This window comes from Pygocentrus nattereri, chromosome 24 (assembly GCF_015220715.1).
Source record: "Pygocentrus nattereri isolate fPygNat1 chromosome 24, fPygNat1.pri, whole genome shotgun sequence".
NCBI classification, from domain to species: Eukaryota; Metazoa; Chordata; class Actinopteri; order Characiformes; family Serrasalmidae; genus Pygocentrus; species Pygocentrus nattereri.
The window spans coordinates 6,547,505-6,570,675 of record NC_051234.1 but is presented as its reverse complement, the minus strand read 5'-3'; the positions used below and the strand labels follow the sequence as shown (position 1 = coordinate 6,570,675).

At 40.3% G+C, this 23,171-nt stretch overlaps 1 protein-coding gene across 1 annotated transcript; it reads left to right on the top strand.

Annotated features, from left to right (window-relative positions):
* Window positions 1-5,047: 5,047 nt before the first annotated feature.
* On the top strand, window positions 5,048-10,990 carry ccdc127a (coiled-coil domain containing 127a). Its single transcript, XM_017719821.1, has 3 exons — window positions 5,048-5,133; window positions 7,601-7,727; window positions 8,050-10,990. Exons 2-3 carry the CDS (start codon window positions 7,610-7,612, stop codon window positions 8,739-8,741), a joined length of 810 nt encoding a protein of 269 aa, XP_017575310.1. The 5' UTR covers window positions 5,048-5,133; window positions 7,601-7,609; the 3' UTR covers window positions 8,742-10,990.
* Window positions 10,991-23,171: the final 12,181 nt, after the last annotated feature.

The window sequence follows — 23,171 nt, the reverse complement described above, 5'->3', positions numbered from 1 at the left end:
GCTCTGGCTTTATGGTTTTAGTTGTGAGTGTATAGTGTGGTTGCAGTTGGGTTTTTATTTATTTATATATATATATATATATATATATATATATATATATATATATATATATATGTATATGTGTGTGTGTGTGTGTGTGTGTGTGTGTGTGTGTGTGTATATATATATATATATATATATATGTATATATATTTGGCTTTATGTACATCTTCCAGTTCTACAGTGGAACAATACAAGAAGACTTTTCATGTAGTCCAACCTTTTCCTTTAATTAAAAAAAAAAGTAATGTTTTTAAAAGAGTCTCAGTGACTTCACAGAGCATAGAACCGCATCCAGTTCAGAATGGTTTGATATGCAAGTATAAACAGTTATTAGAGTGTTATTCTCAGTTTAATGAGTTAATGGGGAGAGTTTGGATGTAATGGAATATATGTATCGCTGTTGTTGGAACAAAATCTTGTATCTCCAAAATGGTAACTTTACAGGAGAAGGCCAAAACCTACCTTACTTTTAATGTAAGTCAGTTGAACCAGACATTTTTCTAAGCAATTTTGGGCTAATTTATCATAAATGTTTGACACAATATAAAGGACAAAAGGTATTTTTTAAATTATGTAAAAAAATAAAAATTAAATGACAAAAATGGAGATACAAGGTTTTGGTCCAATCGCAGCAACATGTACACTGTGTGCACAATTATTAGGCAAGTCTTATTTTTGAGGATTATTTTTATGAATCACCAACTACAGCGCTCTCGGTTAATCCAAAATGTTAAAGCTCAAACACGAATGTTTAGGAAAGTAAAAGTGAGGTTTTGGCTTTCTGAGGAGAATATCTGTGCACAATTATTGGGCAACTATTATTGTGCAGAATTATTATGCAGCTAAATGAAAAACATTTTCCCATCTCACTTTATTTTAAGTGAGAATTATACACAAACAACTCAAAACGTTCCAATGAACATTTGACATTAAAAAAAAAAAAAAAGTGACCAATACAGCCACCCTTCTTATCAATAACGGCATTAAGCCTTCCATTCATGGAGTCGGTCAGTTTCTTGATCTGTTGACGATCAACTTTTTGTGCAGCAGCAGCCACAGCCTCCCAGACCCTGTTCAGAGAGGTGTCCTGTTTTCCTTCACTGTAAATCTCCTGTTTAAGAACTGCCCACAAGTTCTCAGTTGGGTTCAGGTCAGGTGAGGAAGGGGGCCACATCATAAGTTTTTCATCTTTAACGCCTTTACTGGCGAGCCATGCAGAGGAGTACCTGGATGCATGTGATGGAGCATCGTCCTGCATAAAAATCATCTTTTTGAAAGATGCAGATTCTTCCTGGACCACTGCTTAAAGAAAGTGTCTTCTAAAAACTGGCAGTAGGTTTGGGAGTTGATTTTGAGCCCATCTTCAACCCAAAAAGGTCCAACCAGCTCATCTTTAATAATACCAGCCCATATCAGTACCCCACCTCCACCTTGCTGGCGTCTGGCTCAAAGTGGAGCTCTGTCCCGTTACTGATCCAGCCACAGGCCCATCCATCTGGTCCATCAAGAGTCACTCATTTCATCAGTCCATAAAACCTTTGAAAAATCTGTTTTCAGATTTTTCTTGGACCAGTCTAGACACTTCAGGACGTGTCTTGTCCAGTGGTGGTCATGGCCTTCCTTACCTTGGCCGTGTCTCTAAGCACTGAACATCTTGTACTTCTTGGAACTCCAGGTAGGTTGCAGTTCTGGAATATGACAACTGGAAGATAATGGGTTCCTGGTAGCTTCACGCTTGATTCTTCTCAAATCCTTGGCAGTTCTTTTTTTCTCAGCACGTTTCTTGCGACCCTGTTGACTATTTGCAATAAAGAGTTTGATGGTTCTGTGATCTCGCCCCAATATCTTAGCAATTTCAAGAGTTCTGCATCCCTCTTTTGGTAATTTTTAACTTTTCAGAATCAGTTCAATCTCTTTTTTGGCCCATTTTGCCTAAAGAGAAAAACTGCCTAATAATTATGCACACCTTGATATAGAGTGTTGACCTCCTTAGGCCACACCCTCCCTCATTACACAGATACACATGACCTGCTATGCTTAAATCTATTAAGCATTCAGGTTTATCCAGCTTGGAGTTAGAAAATATGCCTAAAAATGATAATATGGTCAAAATACTCACTTGCCTAATAATTGTGCACACAGTGTGTGTGTGTGTGTGTGTGTGTGTATATATATATATGTGTGTGTACAGTTAAGCAAGCTACATGTTCTACTTCATGAGAGTGGAAAATATAAGAAAAAGACACTAATTATGCCTGCATACACGCTATGTTGGAATTAGCTATATAGCTTGGAAATACAAGCCCCATTATATCTCAAAACAATCCATTTACTGCTTTATTATATTTACATTTATTTGCCTTAAATCAACGCATCAAATTCACTATGTGTTTGTGGCAGCATAATCTGACTGAAGTCTAATTGCTATCAGCTAGAATGATTGTGATCTCAAATAATTGCAGTTGCTTGGCTATGAATCATTGTGACAGGCCTAACTGCGCTTTAGTTTTATACTATTGACACCAAATATACTACAAAATATAAAACAGCTAGTGCAGAAGCATCTCATACACTGCATGAATACAGCCTTTAAATCTGTTATTCTAGATATTCACACCACGCAATCGGATCATTCTACCATCTTTAAAAGCTAAGACTCTTTAAGGCCCAATACCAATTTCACCCCTCGCCCCTACCACTGAGCCCTTAGCCCTCCGTTTTGTGTGTACACATCTAGGGGTAAGGTGTCCTGATTTGTGTTGAGATAGAGGGGTAGGGCGAGGTGTTAGGGCTGCATGGCCCTCCAAGCGGAGGTTTTTCAGAGACACACTCCAAACGGAGTGGTATGACAAAAAAAGAAAAACCAGCGAGATGGCGGCGCAAAGGACCAAAGAAACCCACAAATGTGAAAATTTTCTCCTCTAAAAATGATGATAACCACCGTTTTATCTTAGTTTAGTGTCATTTCAGTGTATTATGGTCCTTTTCTTCATAATTTACATAAAAAATCACTAATAGCATGCTAATGACTCGGTAGCTGGGTAGCTAAATTTCCCGTTCCACCTTAAATAAATAGTCCAGCAGTTCTGGCGCCTGAAGCACCAGAATGTAACTGTACCCTTTAAGATGGAATGGGAAAAAGAAGCTGGTGAATATCTGACTTCAGCTTCGTATAACCGAAGAAATAGCAGTGGGCAATAATAAATAATTGCCCCCCTTTTTGAAGGCCTATGATGCCCTAAATGTAACTAAAGGCCAGCAGCGAGGAGCTGAACTTCACCGTCCTTTGCTGTCACTGCAGACGGGCCGGGTCGCCTACAGAGCAGCACTAGTAGCTGATGTTTTTTTTGTTTTTTTATTTGAGGGTCCCATTTCATAGGGCAAGATTTCCACTACTGACACTCAAAAACAAGGGGTAGGGGTAAAAAGAAGAAATGAGATTGGGCCTTTGGTGTGTTTCACATGTTATTCTTTCCAGTCACTGTAATTTAATCTCTAGTTGTTAGTTGTGGTCAGTAGGGGGAGCAGTGTGCTCACAGCTCAACCTCAAACTCCTGCCATGGGCAGTCTTTGGCTCACAAACCCCTAAATGCTGTCATTTTATTGGCTCCCTACTAAAACATCTGCAAGAATTAGGGTGTGCTTTATGTAATTGATATGTAAATGAGGTGCTGGTAGGCTGGCACTTGATTTCACTCACTGACTCATTTGCACTGTTTCGAATGCAGAGTAGTTTGTCATGAATGGTCAAATCTGCGTTTAAATTTATGTGGTTTTATGTGGTTTTGATGTTTTCAGTTCCTCAAGGTCCCTTTCATTTTCACATTTTCAGTGGGGTTCAAGTCAGATGAATGGTTAGGCAATACAAACACCTTTGCCTTCTTTTTAGAAACCAGCCTTAAGTAACTTTGGGGGTTTGTTTGGGGTCATTTTCATGTTGAAATGTCTTCCTCTCAGATTCACTTTTGCAGATGAGCTTAGATTCTCCAGCAACAAGTAGTTGTGGTTCTGCGAGCTTTCCGATTGCGTGCTATTGAACTAGTTGTACTGGCAGGGCGGTTTAAGGCCTTTGCTGTATATCTTTTTAATGGGAATGTTCTTTAATAATGTTGTCCTTAAAACCTTCGGCATTCACCCTCACCATGATTACAACTTGCTGTGTGAAATCTTTTCAACCAACAGCAACATCTTTTATAATGACGCATAATATAGCATAAACTCAAGAGACCGTGTGACCTTGTTTCCCAGACAGGAAGGAACTACATAGGATTTCGAAAGATTTACCACTGAAAAGAAAACACCGACCATGATTAGCTTGCTGAAAAAACACATAGAAAACATTGTGTTTCTGATGGTTCCTGATGGATTTGTAATGTGTTTGATATCACAATGTAATGGATCCTTATGGTTTAACAGGGCAAAGTATGCGTTTTCCTTTATATTTTTTAGCCTTTACTAGTACATTTGCACATATTTACAGCCTATATGGTAAGATGGACATAACATGTTGTGGCCGACCCCTGACCTATGGGGTATTCCTGGTGAAATTCAAATGGGGTAAAGACTCTTGTGCCCAGAGGCCCCTGACATCATAATCTGCCCTGCTGTAAAGCTTTAGCCAGCAAGTTTCTGTGTGATGTATAATTTCATATCAAAATATTCAAAGTAACTTTGCTTACACCTCGTTTACAACGGCTGGATTATGAAGGCTCGTTGAAGCTTTAATAGCCACTTCGTTTTAGCAACGTAATATTTGGCCTTAGTGTACTGGTGGGGCCATCGGGCTGTACCAATATGCAGCATAATATGGGGGAATCCATCGACGCAGTTATATCACTGCGTTGTTAAACGTCTATGCCCATTTTGAGAGAAGAAAGCATGTATAATTTAGACATAGATATTGTAATAGTTCATGTGAACGTCGTGTCAATTTCAGTCAAACTCCATTTGTGTCAACAACAGCCCTTTATGAACTACGAATGGTGTCGTCTAATAAAAGTGCGTACTTTACGTCGCGTAGCGCAACGCTGTGCGTAACTCTGCAGACCATCGAGGAGGGACTTGTAGTTACGTAATCCCTTAGTTTTCAAGGTGAGCAAGTGCATTTAATGTTTCTCAGTACAGGGCGGTATGAATGTGTAACACTTGAAATGAAAAAATAAATTAGTGAGGAAATCGCTGGTAAAGTGAACGAAAGCTTAGCGTTAGCGTTAGCGCCGGGGCGTTAGCAGCGCCGAGCTGCGGCTGATGTTTTCAGCTCTGTTTACAGTATGAAGGCCAGCTGTGGTAAAAGTGCACAGACTTTATAAATGAGTGCCTGAAAAAAGCAAATATTACTTTGTGGTTGTGCGCATTTAAGCTACATCAGTGTCATTCTCCACTGTCAAACATACTTGAATGCAAACCTCCGCCCGGTTTTCTCGCGAGATTTCTCGTGTTTCTGGCTTGCGCGCAGCCTGGCTCGAGCCGGTTCTCGTGCTTCAACTTTCTGTGAAAGTTTTATGATCTTAGAAACTCCGTTTGAACAACATTAGTAACATACTGAGATGTACGGAGCCCTGAAGGTGACATGATTGTTTTGTGATTATTTTTTTTAATGAGGCGTGGCCAGAAGTGAATATATTGAGGCCACAAGTTAAGTTTTTCCATAATTTTCTTAATTTGTGGCCTCAGAGGTGGTACACAAACCATGTACTTGAGCTAAAGTAGAGATACCCAAGGTGAAATATTACTCCAGTAAAAGTAGAAGTTCCTCCCTTTAGACCTCCACTTGTTCTACACATAAGCAAAGTTTCAGTTTAAGATTTATTTACAACTTAGTTCCAAGTTTAAGTTGAATAAAAACTGGCTTTAAACTAATTTACTATAAACTAGCCCAAACTAATTTACTATAAAATGAAATGGTGTTTGTAGAAATTCAGAAAAAAGCCGCGTCACTCACGACTGCATATGTGGACATATTTCTATATTGTGCTCTATTTACACAAAGTTAGGTTAGTATGTGCTCCCGAAGTTTTACGCTGCTGCTCTGACGTTGAACCGTGTGCTGCACTGGGTCGGTATGACCAACAGGTCAAAACCAGCTCTAAACAAAGTGACCGCTGTGCCCTGATTGGTGTTCTGGCTTTGCGCTTCTTTTGTTTTGACATGTTACGTTTTTATACACACAGAAACCAAAAGGAACGACAGATTTCTCAGAAAGTAGTGGAGGAAAAAGTCGCCCAAAATGGAAATATTTCAGTAAAGTACAGATACATGAAAAAAACTACCTAAGTACAGTAACTAATTACATTTACTTAGTTACTGTCCACCACTGGCCTCAGTATATTAATTTCTGGTCACGCTTTATTAAAGAATAATCCCCGCGTCACCTTAGGGGCTCTGTAGAGATTCTACTGGTATAAAATCATTTCTATCACGTGGCAATTCAGAAATAAGTATTGGCGTGATGTGAACATTCAGTTTTCATTGAAAGCCATTACTTACAGCTCTAAAACCTCCTTATGAATAGCAGATGGTTGTCTGGTAAAACTGGCGTAACTGCAGACAATGGAAAAGGCTCAAGGTGAGCAAGAGCATCAGAAGACAGTGTTTTGACACACAGGACACTGAGACAGTGTCAAATTTGAAATGCGAAATAAAGTAACTGTTGAAACAAGCAAGTAAAATGACAAAATTCTTATTGCCATTCTAATTTGGACTGATTTCTCACTAGTGAAAAATAAATAGTGAACTGTAACATGCAGGGTTTGTTAAAGCATTCCATATTTACATTGTATTATAAGCCGCTTATCCTTCTGGGTCATGGGGCTGGAGCTGGAGCCTATCCCAGCAGTCATTAGGCAGAAGGCAGGATACACCCTGGACACATCACCAGTCCATCACAAGGTCCATATTTACATGAAAAATGTAATGTACAGCCTGTAATAGTAAAGTCCAGGGTGTGGCCCCTTGGCCAGTGTTGGCTTACGCTGTTAGAAATAGGTCTAATCTAACCAGCAGTGGTTCTCAGGTCTAAGTAGGTTTTCCAGCTGAAAAGTATGTGTTTATACCTTTTCATATCTGAATGATTTAAAACAGAGCACTGAAATAAAAAGCCTGGAGACGAGGCGGGGTGTGTGGGGTCATTAAGGTACAGTTATGCGCCCTGACTAAATGTACTGAGATGTACCTTTGAGGGACCACCCCAGTGATAAGAGGGGCACTGCCCTGGGGACAGTTTAGTACCTTTATTTCTGAGTGTATGAGGATGTTTGATTTGGCTTGCCAGAAAGTTGCCTTAACTCATCCCCCATCAAACAATGAGGGAACAAATGTTAGCATACTATATGTAACTTAATAAAGTCTTAAATTCCTTTTAAATTTGAGTTTATGTTTGAGTTTGAATGTATTTTAGTAGCTAAATATGCTGTAATCTTATGTAGTATATATTTTAAAACTTGATTTGAGACCTGCTTACATTTCTTAGGCATGTTGTGTTTTTGGCCCTCAGCCCAGCACAAACACTCTACTTGGGCACATCAATACAGGCTAATGGCTTTCATTTTCATTTGGACAGGGTGTCTCCATGAACAATCTGAATGATCCTCCTAGATGGAATATTAGGCCAGACCCACATGGAGGTGCTGATGGAAGCAAATGGAACTATGCTCTTCTTGTGCCAATGCTTGGTCTCGCTGCCTTTCGTAAGTAGCTCTTTTCCTAAATACCGGGATCATGTAATACCCCTGTCACTGAGTCAGTATGAGGTTTACCTTTGGGCATCATCTTTATATCTGAAACGTTAGTCTGTGTTTCTCTACAGGTACTCAAGCCTTTTATCATACTCTAGCCTGTTTGCCACTGCTAGGACATTCATGTTCACTGTTCTTCTTTTTGGCATCCTGACTCAGAGTTTTAACATATTACTACATAGTTTTGCCCAAGTTCTTTGGGTGCACCATATATTTAAGTTTACAAAACCTGCAAGTGGTAATCAACATGTTCATGCATGCTCCATTCCATCAGGTTGGATCTGGACTCGAGAGTCCCAGAGGCAGATCCAGGAAATTAAGGTCCAGTATGACCGGGACATGGCCACTCTTGCTAGGGACCTGGAGCTCAAGTACAAAGACACGCTGACGGAGAACCGCCGGACGGCTGCCCTGCTGGAGCTGGAGCTGGAGAAGGAGCGGCAGAGGGTGCAGGGCTACAGAAAGGCCCTGGTCAGTCAGAGCCATCAGCTCCTAGAGGAGCGCAAACAGCTGCAGAAAGAGCGTGAGGAGTTGGAGAAGGAAAAGAGGCGTGCCCTGCAGTCTGGAGCTGCTGGTATAGCCTTGAATGGGGCTCTACAGCAGGAAGAACGGTGGCATCATAGAGCTACAGCTCTGCTGCAGGAGCTGGAGCTCCAGCTGGTGGAGAGACAGGAAGCCTTCTGCAGCTTGCTGGTGCCCAGGGAGCGCCGGTTGGAGATGGAGAAGAACCTGCTGCTCAAGGTGGCCAAGCACCCCGTGGGGGCTGAGCTGGGTCTTGAGGAGGACCTCAGGGACATATTTAAGAATGATAGGCACTGTGCAGACTTGCTGAACATGGACAAAAAGAAAAACGGCAAGCTGATGTGGCTCTATCTCAGGTACTGGCAGCTGCAGGTCACCCTGCAGAAGCATAAGAGAGCAGAGGAGGCGCTAAAAGGGACGATGGGTAATGTCAAGTGCCCTTGATGCTCCAGAGCAGGGTCTTCTATGTCGGTCCAGTAGATTTTGGTGATCGACCGGCTCAAAATTGATGGATTCAGCTCCTCAACTTGGTTTATTTCCAGGTTAATTGGTGTGTTAGAGTAGGGAAATTGCAAAATTGGGCTGGACGCCTAAATTACATTCTTAAAAATAAAGGTGCCAAAAACTTTGGAGTAGTGCCTCAGAGCGCAGGTCTTCAGATTAGTAGTTAAAGGAATTTGAATTTAAACAACTTTTTACCACGTTCACCCAATGTTTTCTCTTATCCCAGATGTATTTGGAGTACAAACTTAGCTTCTTTTGTTTTGAACTGGAGCACCGAGGCTAACATGACTAACAAATACTACAACTCAGTAGTCACCCAAAATACCCAAATCTTTTCTGTAAATATACATCCCCAAAACGTCTCTTAACCCGCTCAAACGACATCTAGGACTTCGTTAAGATCGTGCAAATCTGTCGATGTGGTTTAGAACACGGTATGATTTACTGTGAGCTATAAAACTCAACAAAACTTAATTGATACAGGCAACACCAGGGCTGGTACTCATAAATCAGGACTGGTCTTGGATCGGATTCCTCTATATCAGAGGTTCTCAACCTTTTACACCTTAAGCCCCACTTGTTTATCACTAGAAATCATGAAGGACCACAAAATAACCCAATATAACTCAACATTTTGGCTTAAAAATAAGACTTTTGGGGAATTTTCAACACCGTGATCTGTGGGGGTCTTCTCCTGCAATATGTGATGATATTCTGTGTTCACTAATACACTATTGGTGTGGTGGATAATTGGAAGGTCGGGTGTTTCTAGAGGCAAAGGGCAAAAAATTGATGAAGCTGCCATTGTGCACTGTTACTGCAGGGCTTGTATTAATGTTGTTAGCTGTCTGAAAACATTTTAGATTCCTTTTTTTATTGTTAAGTCAATGATTTTTTTTTTTTTCCACTGATTTTTATGATAAAATACCATCACAGGCCCACTATGGACCATTATATATAGGTCAGTATAGGTCCAGTGGTTGAGAAACACTGCTCTGTATCATGGTCATTGTCTCAAATACCGATCCTAAACCAGCTCTCCTCAACTACTCCTGAGGTAGTTTGTGAGAACAGACAATATGGTCTAAATTTTTCTTCATTTAAGCCACATTTTCAAGTCTAACTGAAGACCTGAATGTAGTTTTAATGGGCTAAAGGACATTTTGGTGATTGTATTTTTACAGAAACTATTTGGGTTATCTGAGTGACTATTGGTTTCTACTGTTTGTTAGCTATGTTAGCCTTTCCGCTCAAGCTCTAAACTAAAGGAGTGAAGTTTGGAGATGTCTCAGCTGATCTTAGACTGGATCTGAGGAAAGGAAAATTGTGTAAATTAGATTTTTTGCAGAGCCATTCTTGAGCTGTTGATGTAGCTGACTGGTGTCACCTAATGACAAAGTCCAGGACTGAAAACGTGGATTCCAGGTTTGGTTTTGAAGACTTCAGTGACCACTTGTGGCATCCTAACCTTAATTGAGTGTGTTAAATAAAGTTTTATTTAAAGAACCATCCAATGAAAGGTTCTTTAAGAAATCAGTTGTCCTTCGATAACGTCGCTCCAAACACCCTTTTGGCAGCTTTGTTTTTAAGAGTGTAACAGTGGTTTCCAAGCCTGGTCCTGGAGAGCTACTGTCCATAGTTTAGTTCCTTACTGTATCCAATTATCTATCTAACTCCTTACTTTAACTCAAAAACATCTGATCCAGCCAATCACAGACTTGGGAAGAGGTTGATTAGCTGGAGCAAGTGTGGCAATTTGCGGTTGGAACTAGGCTCTGCAGGAAGGTGGCACACCAGGACCAGGATTGGAGGCCAGTGGTGTAAAAGGTGATAGGAAAAGTTACTGCTTGTCTTCTAACACATTACATAACAACTGGACGTTGCAGGCCACATGGATTTGCAGTGCTCTGGATTTGGTTTGCTTTTGTTTTCTTGTAGGATGTATTTATGAAATGGGAAATATGTGGGATGGGAGCTCCTGAACCTACTGACAATCATATAGAATAACAACACTTCCATATTCATCTCATGAAAAATTGACCCCTTTGAGCATGTGCTGTTCAGTTCAGAGAGCATGAGCTTACTGTATCTGCTTTAGCTGAACCATTGTGTCCTTACAGAGATAAATAATTGTAAAGTTTCATCATGAATTAAAGTGTAATATTAAAACTGCACTATTTGAAATAAAATGTGTGCCCAGTCTAATGTTATAGCTACAATCAAATTTTAGGCCCAAGCTGACACACAAGCCACAAGCTAACATGGTAGTGACCATACATTAATAAGACTTAAGATTAATTAAGAGATCCTTATTAGTCCCACAACAGGGAGATTTCACCTCTGCATTTAACCCATCTGTGCAGTGAAACACCACATATCCACTAGCAGGCAGTGAACACACTTGCCCAGAGTGGTGGGCAGCCCTGGCCATAGTACCCGGGGAGCAGTTGGGGGTTAGGTGTCTGGGCACTTCAGTTACGTACTGATGGCTCAGGAGATCAAGCCTGTTGGTCACAAGGCTGGTTCTCTAACCTCCAGCCCATGACTGCCCCCATTTGTGAGGTTTGACACATCAGCAACATGTGCATCGATCCAGCAACGATGATTGTTGTGTCTTAACAAAAAAGTAAAAGACAATACATTTTTCTAGCAATTAAAAATGTGTTAAACAATTGTTTCCCCAGTATTTCCATAATCAAAGTCCTCCTCTCAAATCTCCTGCTAACACAAACATTTTATTTGAACTTTTTCTATATTTTATAAAGTTAAACAGTCCAAACAGTAAAACTCTTTAGGACACAGTATTTTAAATATACGAGTTCAAGCTAAAACAAAGCATTTCGTTACGAGTGCCTTTACATCCGATAACTGCAGAAAATCAGATTTTGTTGGCAATCCGATCAATATGTTTACATGCATTTGAATAATCAGATCGTTTTAAAACTCCAGGTCTATAAGAGTCAGGCAGTAATCAGATTTCTGCTTTACAACTAGGCAATAAACTCCCAGAAGATGATGTGATGTAAACATAACCTAAAACTCTAACTTCATGCCACTTTACCTGAAAACATGAACACCCATCATTTAGAAGAGGAAGATTATTTAAATCCTTCATTTTGTGTTTTGCTGCATCTCGTGGCGACGCCGTTCACTTATTTCCGGTGCAGCAGTCTGTTCTCGCACATGTGCAGACTGAGGAATCCGAAAGAAATCAGAGTAAGAGTTTCCTTGCACTGAGGAATCTGATCACTGAGCTAAAATGCAGCTTAATTTACGTGTTTACATGACCGTTTTAATATAATCGGATAATTGCAGAAATCCGATTATGATCAGATTACTAAGTGTATGTAAACCAGGAGGCCTAAAGTTGTACTACACACATCTACTAGCTAAAAATAGCTCAGTCTGTTTGCACTGAAATCCATGTAGTTTCTTAGGCCCAATCCAATTTCTCCCCTCACCCCTACCACTACTATCACTACTAGCATGCTAATGTCCCGGTAGCTACCTAGCTAACTTTCCCGTTCCACCTTAAATAGTCCAGCAATATTGTCACCTGAAGCGCCACAATGTAACTGCTGCACCATTTAAGGTGGAATGGGAAAATTTGAACAAGAAACTGGTGAATATCTGACTTCAGCTATGTATCACCGATGAATTAATGGTGGGTGATAATAAATAATTGCCCCCCTCTTTGAAGGCGTATGATGCTCTAAATGTAACTAAAGCTCAGCAGTGAGGAGCTGAACTTTACCCTCCTCTGCTGTTGCTGAAGACAGGCTGGGTCACCTACAGAGCAGCGTTAGTAGCTGTTAATGAAGTAAAGCTCTTTTTATTTGAGGGTCCCATTTTGTAGGGCAAGATTTCAACCACTACTCCTTGTAAGTCAGTTCCTAGGGGTTAGGGTGACGCCCAAAAACAAGGGGTAGGGGGAAAAAGAAGAAATGGGTTTGGGCCTAAATAATGAGCCTTAGTATGTAATAAGACCAGGATTTTAAGGGGTTGATCCCTTGCACTCCAATCAAAGACCCCTGTCTTTCCATGTCCCTCTTTTCTTGGCAAGTTTGAAAACATTCAGGGCTACAGCTTCAGAAGCCCAGGCCAGGTGATGTCCCAGATCATAAAGTTGATTTATTACCAAAAAAAAATAGAAAAACTAAAAACACAAGCTAAAAGTCACACAGCATGATAGACGAGACTTCAGTTGTGGGTTTGTAACTCAGTACATGTTCAGTTTTCTCTGCAATGCTCTGGTATAACCAATATAACATGTACACTCATTTCCTCTTCAAGGGCCCATTCAGTGGATTCAGGGAGTGAGTACATGAGTTATGGGCTTGGATTGGCATCTACGGTAAGTTCGCTTTGGATGGTTTGCTTTGGGCTGGTGTGGCTGGCAGGGGGGTTTCAGAATATGCTGAATAAGATCTTCAAATTGCCCCTGAACCTGAAGGCACATTTGATAAGTTCGCTTCCACTTTTTAAGGCTGAAATTGAGTAGAATTGCCCTTGATTGGGTGATACTTTGCTCTGACACTTTGTGGATAGTTTTCCACACCCTTGGTACTTCATCAGTCTAAATGAGCAGCACTTAAACCTCTTTAGTTGATTCAGACCTGAGTCATAAAACTTACTAGGCTAAGTAGCACAGAGTATGTGACCAGCATGAACGTCTCCAGCGTGCCAAAGAACCTTCTATAACAAATGTTCCAGCCTGCAGCCAGGGCTCTCTAGAATATATTATTTTATGGTCATTTCAGAAGGACATAACTATGAACATATGTGACACCGTAGTATGGAGCCTAGTAGGTTATGGCAACTGTTGCACACTGAATACTATCCTGTAAACTACTAAACTTGAGCAACATACAGTATACAGCATATTGCTGCTGTCGGAAGAAAACCTTGTATCTCCAAAATGAAAACTTTACAGGAGAAGGGAAAAACCTACTTTAGTTTTAATGTAAGTCAATGGAACCAGAATTTTCTCCAAGTCATTTCGAGTCATTTCTTTTACTCCGTTCAACATGAAATTTTCACACAATGTAAAGGGCAACAGGATTTTTCAAATTATGTAAAAAACTGAAAAACTTTTCTCCCTAGTTTAGTCTTGCCCAGGTCCACCAGCTGGTTTGGTCTCTCCGTCATATGATGCTACCACCAACAGGCTTGCCAAACAAGCTCGACAGGCTCGGAGGGGAACACCTACTCTTCAACATCTGCTACCAAAGTCCTTATATTCCAACTATGAATGTTTTAATTGAGAAGAATTTCAAAGTATAAACTTTAATATATAGTGATTTTTTTCAACTTTCCTTGTAAAACAGGCTGTAGTGGGACCATATTGTCCTACCCATGCACATCATGCACAGCCTGCTTTTAGTTTCATTGCACTCACAAGTTAGCAAAGCTGCTCAGTTTCTCGACATTTCTGCTCAGTACTTGTGTCCACAGTGTGTTTTGATTGAAACGGCTTTATGGATAATTCTTCACAGACAGAGCTGTAAGCAGAGGTTGCATTTCATGTAGCCATGTATATGACCCTTACAGAGCAGGTACTATTTGGGTGGTGGGTCATTCTCAGCACTGCAGTAACACTGACATGGTGGTGGCGTGTTAGTGTGCTGGTACAAGTGGATCAGACACAGCAGTGTTGCTGGAGTTTTTAAATACTGTGTCCACTCACTGTCCACTCTATTAGACACTCCTACCTTGTCAGTCCACCTTGTAGATGTGAAGTCAGAGACGATAGCTCATCTGCTGCTGCATGGTTTGTGTTCGTCATCCTCTAGTCCTTCATCGGTGGTCAAAGGACACTGTTGGCTGGATATTTTTGGTTGGTGGACTCTTCTCAGTCCAGCAGTGACACTGAGGTGTTTAACAACTCCAGCAGCTCTGCTGTGTCTGATCCGCTCAGACCAGCTTAACACACACTAACACACCACCACCAGGTCAGTGTTACTGCAGTACTGAGAATGTTCCATCACCCAAATAGTACCTGCTCTGTGAGGGTCCATGGGGGTCCTGACCACTGAAGAACAGGGTAAAAGTGGTCTAACAAAGTATCAGAGAAACAGATGGACTACAGTCTGTAACTGTAGAACTACAAAGTGCAGCTATACAGTAAGTGGAGCTGATAAAATGGACAATGAGCATAGAAACAAGTATTGCCTGTGTATGTTCCACATCAGTGCTAAAGTAATATTCAACTTGTTTGCCTGAACAGAACATCCTCATGAACAACTTAAACAATCCTCCTGCGTGGAATATTGATCCAGAGCGACCAGGAGCTGCTGATGGAAGCAAATGGAACCGTGCTCTACTAGCAAGTGGTGTACTGTTTGGCACAATTCCTGCCTTTTGTAAGTAGCCTTTTAGATAAGCTGAGGAATGATGTGTGATCATGGAATACCGATATTGGCTTCCATCTGCCATACAAGAAGCAAATCCACAAAGGTCTAAACCTGTATTGTATATTTGATTTTTCCCTCAATTCGCTATTGGACTATTTGTAGTAGTCAAGGTTGAGTCAAGACCAAGACTTTGTGGCAGTCGAATCTGAGTCAAGACTAAGACTTTGTAGCAGTCGGATCTGAGTCAAGACCAAGACTTTGTATTAGTCGAATCTGAGTCAAGAGCAAGACTTTGTAGCAGTCGAATCTGAGTCAAGAGCAAGACTTTGTATTAGTCGAATCTGAGTCAAAGCCAAGACTTTGTAGCAGTCGAATCTGAGTCAAGACCAAGACTTTGTGGTAGTCGAATCTGAGTCAAGACCAAGACTTTGTATTAGTCGAATCTGAGTCAAGACCAAGACTTTGTATTAGTCGAATCTGAGTCAAAGCCAAGACTTTGTAGCAGTCGAATCTGAGTCAAAGCCAAGACTTTGTGGTAGTCGAATCTGAGTCAAGACCAAGACTTTGTGGCAGTCGAATCTGAGTCAAGACCAAGACTTTGTGGCAGTCGAATCTGAGTCAAGACTAAGACTTTGTAGCAGTCGGATCTGAGTCAAGACCAAGACTTTGTATTAGTCGATTCTGAGTCAAGAGCAAGACTTTGTATTAGTCGAATCTGAGTCAAAGCCAAGACTTTGTAGCAGTCGAATCTGAGTCAAGACCAATACTTTGTGGTAGTCGAATCTGAGTCAAGACCAAGACTTTGTATTAGTCGAATCTGAGTCAAAGCCAAGACTTTGTAGCAGTCGAATCTGAGTCAAAGCCAAGACTTTGTGGTAGTCGAATCTGAGTCAAGACCAAGACTTTGTGGCAGTCGAATCTGAGTCAAGACCAAGACTTTGTGGCAGTCGAATCTGAGTCAAGACTAAGACTTTGTGGCAGTCGAATCTGAGTCAAGACTAAGACTTTGTAGCAGTCGGATCTGAGTCAAGACCAAGACTTTGTATTAGTCGAATCTGAGTCAAGAGCAAGACTTTGTATTAGTCGAATCTGAGTCAAAGCCAAGACTTTGTAGCAGTCGAATCTGAGTCAAGACCAATACTTTGTGGTAGTCGAATCTGAGTCAAGACCAAGACTTTGTGGCAGTCGAATCTGAGTCAAGACTAAGACTTTGTAGCAGTCGGATCTGAGTCAAGACCAAGACTTTGTATTAGTCGAATCTGAGTCAAGACCAAGACTTTGTATTAGTCAAAAGAGACTCAAGACCATGACTTTGTTGAGACTGAGTCAAGACAAAGACTTTGTAGTAATCAAGCTCAAGTCAAGATCAAGACTTTGTAGTAATCAAGCTCAAGTCAAGATCAAGACTTTGTAGTAGTCAAGCTCAAGTCAAGATTGAGTCAAGATCTATTCTCACTGAGGTTATAAAGAGTGTTTCAGCCATGACTGGTTTTTGAGTGAGGCACATTGATGGGAACCAATCACAGCAGAGATAATTTACATATTTCAATTGTAAAGGCATAGTGAAAAGCAGCCTATGGGATAAACAGAGACTGGAAAATTACAATACAAGAAATAGCAGCTGTTTTCTGCCCACAAAGAATTTTGTTTTAATTTTTTTTAGCATAAGAATGTACTTATCTAGCTTAACTGGTAGTTCTTGGATAGAATGACCCTAAACTCAGTACTTGCAGTTGTACTCAACTCTTTACAAAATGCTATAATGACCAATGACCGTTTATGTATTGCCCATCTCATCAGACTGGCTGAGGAGGCAGAACTCCCACCCAACAGCAAACGCAGAGCTATAAAGAAGCCCTGGTCATCCAGACCCAGTGCCCTTCTGTAGGCACCAACAAGACTTGGAGCAGAACCTGCTGGACCAAGTAGCCAAGGACCCCCTGATGGAGGCAGAGCTGGGCCTGCAGGAGGGCCTTATGCACATATTTCATTATGATTATCACTGTGTAAACACAAATAAGCTGATGCAGCTCTATCTCAGGTACTGGCAGCAGCAGGTCAGCCTGCAGAAGCACAAAATGGTAGATGAGATGCCAAAAGGGTTTCTGCCAAATTTCAAGTGACCATTATAACATAAAGGAGATCAAAGGTGGATAAAGCTGCCTAAAAACCCAAGTAAAAATATTCAAGTGAAAGTACTGTTGCTTTGATTAAATAAGGATTTGGCCAGAATTGAGAGCAATCTAGCAAAACAATGACTAAAGGGGAAAGATGGCTAAAATTACTCACCTTATTTTAGAAGACAGAAAATGTTACCTTGACAAAGTCGATAAAATAGGCCCTGAACTCCTGGTCCCACTTAAACTGGCAGAAAAGCTACCAAATTAGTGTTTTCTTGACATTTATATTTAACTCATACTCAGCCCCTCTCCCTAATCTGGAGGGTCTCTCAGAGCAGTTAAAAACACAGAAGCCCACCAGCTCTTCACGTCAGGGTGGGTAAAGGATCCATGGTGTTGTATAAAGAGGAGAAAACTCTGTGATCATAGGAGGGAAACGACATCACCTAATTAACACAGATGTGATCAATGCAGGCCTTTAGAGAACTTTAGCTAATGTTATCAGCCGAGAGGTAAACAGCCGTCCCCCTAACGGAGCTGCAGACCCCCGCTATAACTTTACTCTCTGTTTCTGGAGATTTAAATGAGGTTTGAATGGAGAAACATAGACGTTAAATATCAGACTGAATGTCGTGGCTCGGAAAACGACGTCGTGTTTCGACAGACGTGGTTCTGTAAGTTTGTTAGTGCAGTTAGTTCAGAGTTCAGCTCCAGTCCTGAAACCCCTGCACTGCATAACTGTGGTTTCCTGGTTAAAATACCTGATATTATGAGCTAATTAATCCCTTCTTGAGCTGAACGAGGTGTGAACCTGACTGATACCTTGGTTCAGGTGTTGAACCAAGAGAACCAAACAAAACTAAAACAAAATTTAATACCAGATAGAAATGGAACAAAGTACAAATCCATCAGAAAGTTACTGAAATGCATGGAATTTATTAAGAAGTTAAAGGAAAAACCAACATAAAGTGTCTTAGTACAGTCTTGGGCCTCCATAAGTATCCAGCTTCAGTGCATCTTTGCACAGATTCTACAGTCTATAGAATGGAACTGGGATGGACCACCAATGGATAGTTTGATATTCCCTTATAGGTGTTCACCTGGGTTGAGATCTAGTGGCTATAAAGGCAATATCACATTATTTACATCATTTTCATACTCATCAATCCATTCAGTGACCCCTCATGTCCTGTGGTTGGGGACATTGTCACCCTGAAAGAGACCACCAGGACTGATGTGTTTCATTATAGGATAAAGCTGATCCATCGTGGCTCGGAAAACGACGTCGTGTTTCGACAGACGTGGTTCTGTAAGTTTGTTAGTGCAGTTAGTTCAGTGTATTGATTTGCTCTGAGCCTCCCCTCTGGTGCAGGTTCCCAACCCTGGACCAGGATTATCCCCACATTTTTGTGTTTTCCTGCACCCACTTCAGTTCAGGAAGACCTTATTAATTAGGTGCTAGTTGAATCAGGTGTGCTGGGATCAGGGAAATCACTAAAATGTGCAGCACAGGGGGTACACCAGGTTGAGGGTTGGAAACCACTAAACTGAGCATTTCACACTAAACTACTCTGAATTGTTTCCATGTCAAGCCTTTAAATATGTAGACTTTTTGAAATAATGGTGGAATTCCCCTTTAAGTCATTTATATGGGCCCAGGTGTTCACTCACTATTTCAAGCTCTGAAAGTGGCTGTAATCCAGAAATGTGACAGAGAAACGTCTCCAGACTAGATCTGGTATGTGGGCCTCTCATTCTACACGTAATATGTTTTACCTCACAGATCAGACAATATCACAATGGCAAAAGAAAAGTTTGATTATGTAGTAAACAAGTATATAATGCACTTACTGTACAATATTTCCATAATAAACACCAGCAACTTAAGCACTTTGCCTCTAGATGGCACTCAAGGCCTTAGAACAGCGTTCATTAATGCTGCCCCTGCAATGTTTCCCTCGCCTACCACACCCATGATAACCTCAGGCCTGGGGAAGCAGATGGGATCAGGGTTTGGAAACACAGGTTAAAGCACAGAATGGGTTTTGTCTGTTTACCATTGTGAGGCATTATCTAATTCTGAGTCAAATGGTGAAGGTTTTGCTTGTTTTGGTATGTATCATCAGACACAAATAAAGCACATTCAGCTGTCTGCATTGTTGTTTTTACCAGTGTCTACACCAGCAGAATGGCAGATTAGGACGGTCATATAAAGCGATAAGCCACCAGAGGCCGTGCCTTACTGTGATTGCATCACAGGGAAAGGTGTTATTAGGCTCTCCACTTCACATGATAAAATTGCAGTAATGCACGTCTCGTGTGGCTTATTTCTTTCATAAAACAGCGGCCAACTGTTATGAAACAATGCACATTTTTTATCAGAGAGTAATTTACCAACCACGGACCGCTGAATGAGGAGAACGTTCGGTCCCACATCCCTGTATATTGTGGTCATTTCATTTATTTTTTTTTTACTTTTTGTCATATAACAATAAACATAGGACAACAGCACTGTTTAATAAAAAACTTTCGCTTTAGAAGCGCTTTTGAATTACCAAATTACCACCACAAGTCTTATTTAGTGCCAGTCCAGCGCTGCCCTTCTTCTCACGCTAGGGATGAATCTCAAATGTCTCCTTGCTCCCTACATAGTGCACTACGTTGGAATTTAAATACTGGATCCTGCAGCCCAAAAGTGAATAATCCAGCTACGAAATAGTCATGAAAAATAGTTATAAAAATCAGTCACATCCACACTCGATAAATGATGCATTGTTTTGTCTGTAGAAGCTAGAATTTCTAAACTTTCATAGCTAGCAGACTATTTAGGGAGTACGGAGCCGTTTGGGATTCAGCCTGGATTTGACGCGACTTCTGACTGAATCATCGACATTTGAAGCCTGTAATCCATTCAAGTGACATTTTTCAGACTTTTATACTGCTGTTTTTTAGTGAATCATATCATAACTTTCCTTATTTTAAGCCTGTGATATTACTGATGGAGGTTTAGGCTATTGGCTCTTTTAGCCTGTTAGCCAGCTGACCAGCCCAGTTCTAGTCAAGAACATAAGTTGTCAGCCTCTCAGTTTAAACAAAAAAAATAGGTTCTTCCTTCATCTGTGCACTCAGTGGTCCACACAAGCAGCATTGGAGTCAAAGTATCATGCTTGGCTCCTCCCACACCTCCATGTGCTCCTGTTTACGTCCGAGTCCTGTCAATGTGCTTTTGTTTTGTTTTTTAGTCCTGCCCTCTTGTTTCATGACTCCACCCCTGATTGTTTCCACCTGTGTTTCCACCTGTCCCTCGTTTTCCCCTCATGTATTTAAGCCCTGTGTTTGCCCTTTGTTTTCGCTGGTCTTTGATTTTATATGTGTGGTTTGTTGGATGTAGGTATTGTAATCTCAAGATTGGTTCTTGTTTGAGGTTCTGAGTTGATTATCATGTCTGCACCCTGATCTGTTTGCGTTGGCTCTATGAACCTGGACTGACCCTGATTTTGGATTCGCTCCACGTTACGCAAAGATTAATCTGCTGACCACACAAGGATGAGAACATGGCTCAGCCAATCAGATTTTAGGACCGGAAATATCCATTTTACAAAAAGAAATTTACATTGTACGTCCGCAATTTTAGTTTGTTTTGATATGTTTCTTTTTGTGAGTTTCATCCACTTTTTAAAAAAACTCAATGTAATCAAATATAAATATGCTCACATTTTTGGTTGTTGATTGATTTGACTTGAAAATTAAGGGAAATTAACTGATTGATTTTAATGTACTTAATTTAAATGTGTGGAACCTGTTAACATTTTTTTGTTAAAATAATTAAAATAATAAAGAATCAAGTTACACTGGCTTGAATCTGTTGTTTAAAAACATGTTTGAATTTAGCTGAAAGCATCAGATTGTATTTTGTTCATTTTATTTGGTTAATTTATGCAGTACTAACACACAAATTTTAACATAAACTTATAATTTTGGGATTAAATAAATGATAAATAAATCAAGTAATCATTATTTTAAGCAGAATATGCCTAATTTCATTATGTGGAACCTGTTGAAATGATTGAATGGAATGTTTACGTATGACTGTAACATGAATCATGCTTTAGGCGTGACGGACAAAATTCCTGAAGCAGTTCGACATGATAGTCATGTCTTAATTTAATGTTTCAAAACAGTAAAAATAATTAGTACCTTAAAAAGCTCATGTTTTTATATTCAAGTTTAATTTTCGGTTCATTAGAGCATTCAACATATAAAAGTAAACTTTGTTTTGCAGCGCCTTGATCTAACACACTAGCCACAAGCTAATACATTAGCTCCAGGCTAATGTGTTAGACACGAGCTAACATGCTAACATACATGAAACAATGAGACAATACAATATGCTGAATTGTTACAGCACCACCAAAACATTTTTTTTTTAGAAATAGCAAATAATTAGTTACAGAAATTATTAAGCAGTGCAGCTCAGTCATGTTCTTTTCAACACACTAGCAGACCACCATTGCTACACTCATCTCTACTTACTTGCTTCTTCTTCTGGCAGTTTAGCACCTTGTTAGAGCTGGATTTGTATCATATGGGGAGATTCTGTAATTAAAGTGGTTACCGTCAAGATCTGTAATCCATCATTCATACAGTTGAACCTGGAGCTCCTACACTAACAGTAATCCTGTTCCAATCCAACTCACACTAAAGGAATAACGCAACCTGCTAAAAGACTTGTCCATGCTCCGTGTTGTTATTGTTATTGAGTGTGGTGCTTGTTGCGTATTCCTGACTATGTGCTATGACCTTTCAATCTGCAACATCAGTGGAAATCTGGGGAAGTTATGCAAATTCACTAACCTGTTCAAACTGGCAAATAAATCCTTTAAAAATGACACTACAGAACCTCTCCTTGTAAAATGACTCCAGCTCAAATAACGATTACGGTAATACACTCATTTTGTGCTTTTACCACATGCCTTTTGAGTAAACCCCACACCAACAGCATACTTACACAGTCCTCATACCTTGAAATGGATCTACTGTGTGCTGTAACATACAATACATGTCCAAATGTGTCCAGCTCCATCCAATACCTTTAGGAAGAGTTGCAGTGATCCATAACTAATCAACCAATATCAGTACCAGACCTTGTGTCTGAATGAATGTAATCCCTATAAAAATGCCTCAATGTCTATTGTAAAGCCCTTGCAACATAGTATAAGCTGTTGTCAGAACAAAACCTTGTATCTCCAAAATGGGAACTTTACAGGAAAACCTACTGTACTTTTAATGTAAGTCAATGGAACCCGAATTTTTTCAGAATAATTTTGGGCCATTTCTTTTGGTCCTATCATCATGAAATTTACATACAATGTAAAGAACAACAGGCGTTTTCAGATTATGTCAAAAACTGAAAAACAACAAAAATGGAGGTACAAGGTTTTGTCTCAACAGCAGCAATAAGCTGTTGCTGCAGCAATGTTGCCTCAGGGCAACACACTCATTTTCCTCACTTTACAATAATGTTATACATATTTAAAGACAATGATAGCATCTACAATAAAGGGAAGAGTTTGAGTAAGTCAATACAGAGCATGTGCTTGGTCATATCTCTTACTGGGCACATTTTAACCTGTTTTTTAACATTCAGTATCATTTCTTTTTGTTATGAGAATTTGGAGAAATTCATTTGATGCCTAGAAGCAACACTGCATGACAGTAGAATGGATTTAGCCAGTCACAAGCCAGGCCGCACCACTTCAGGGAATCCAGCTCTATATACTTTCTTCTCATTGTTGCACAGTGTTGCTTCAAGGCAACATACCCCCAAAAGGACCCCCGCACTCATTTATTCTTTGTTGAAATGTTTTTAAATTTAATAAACGGGTCTGAAAAAATAT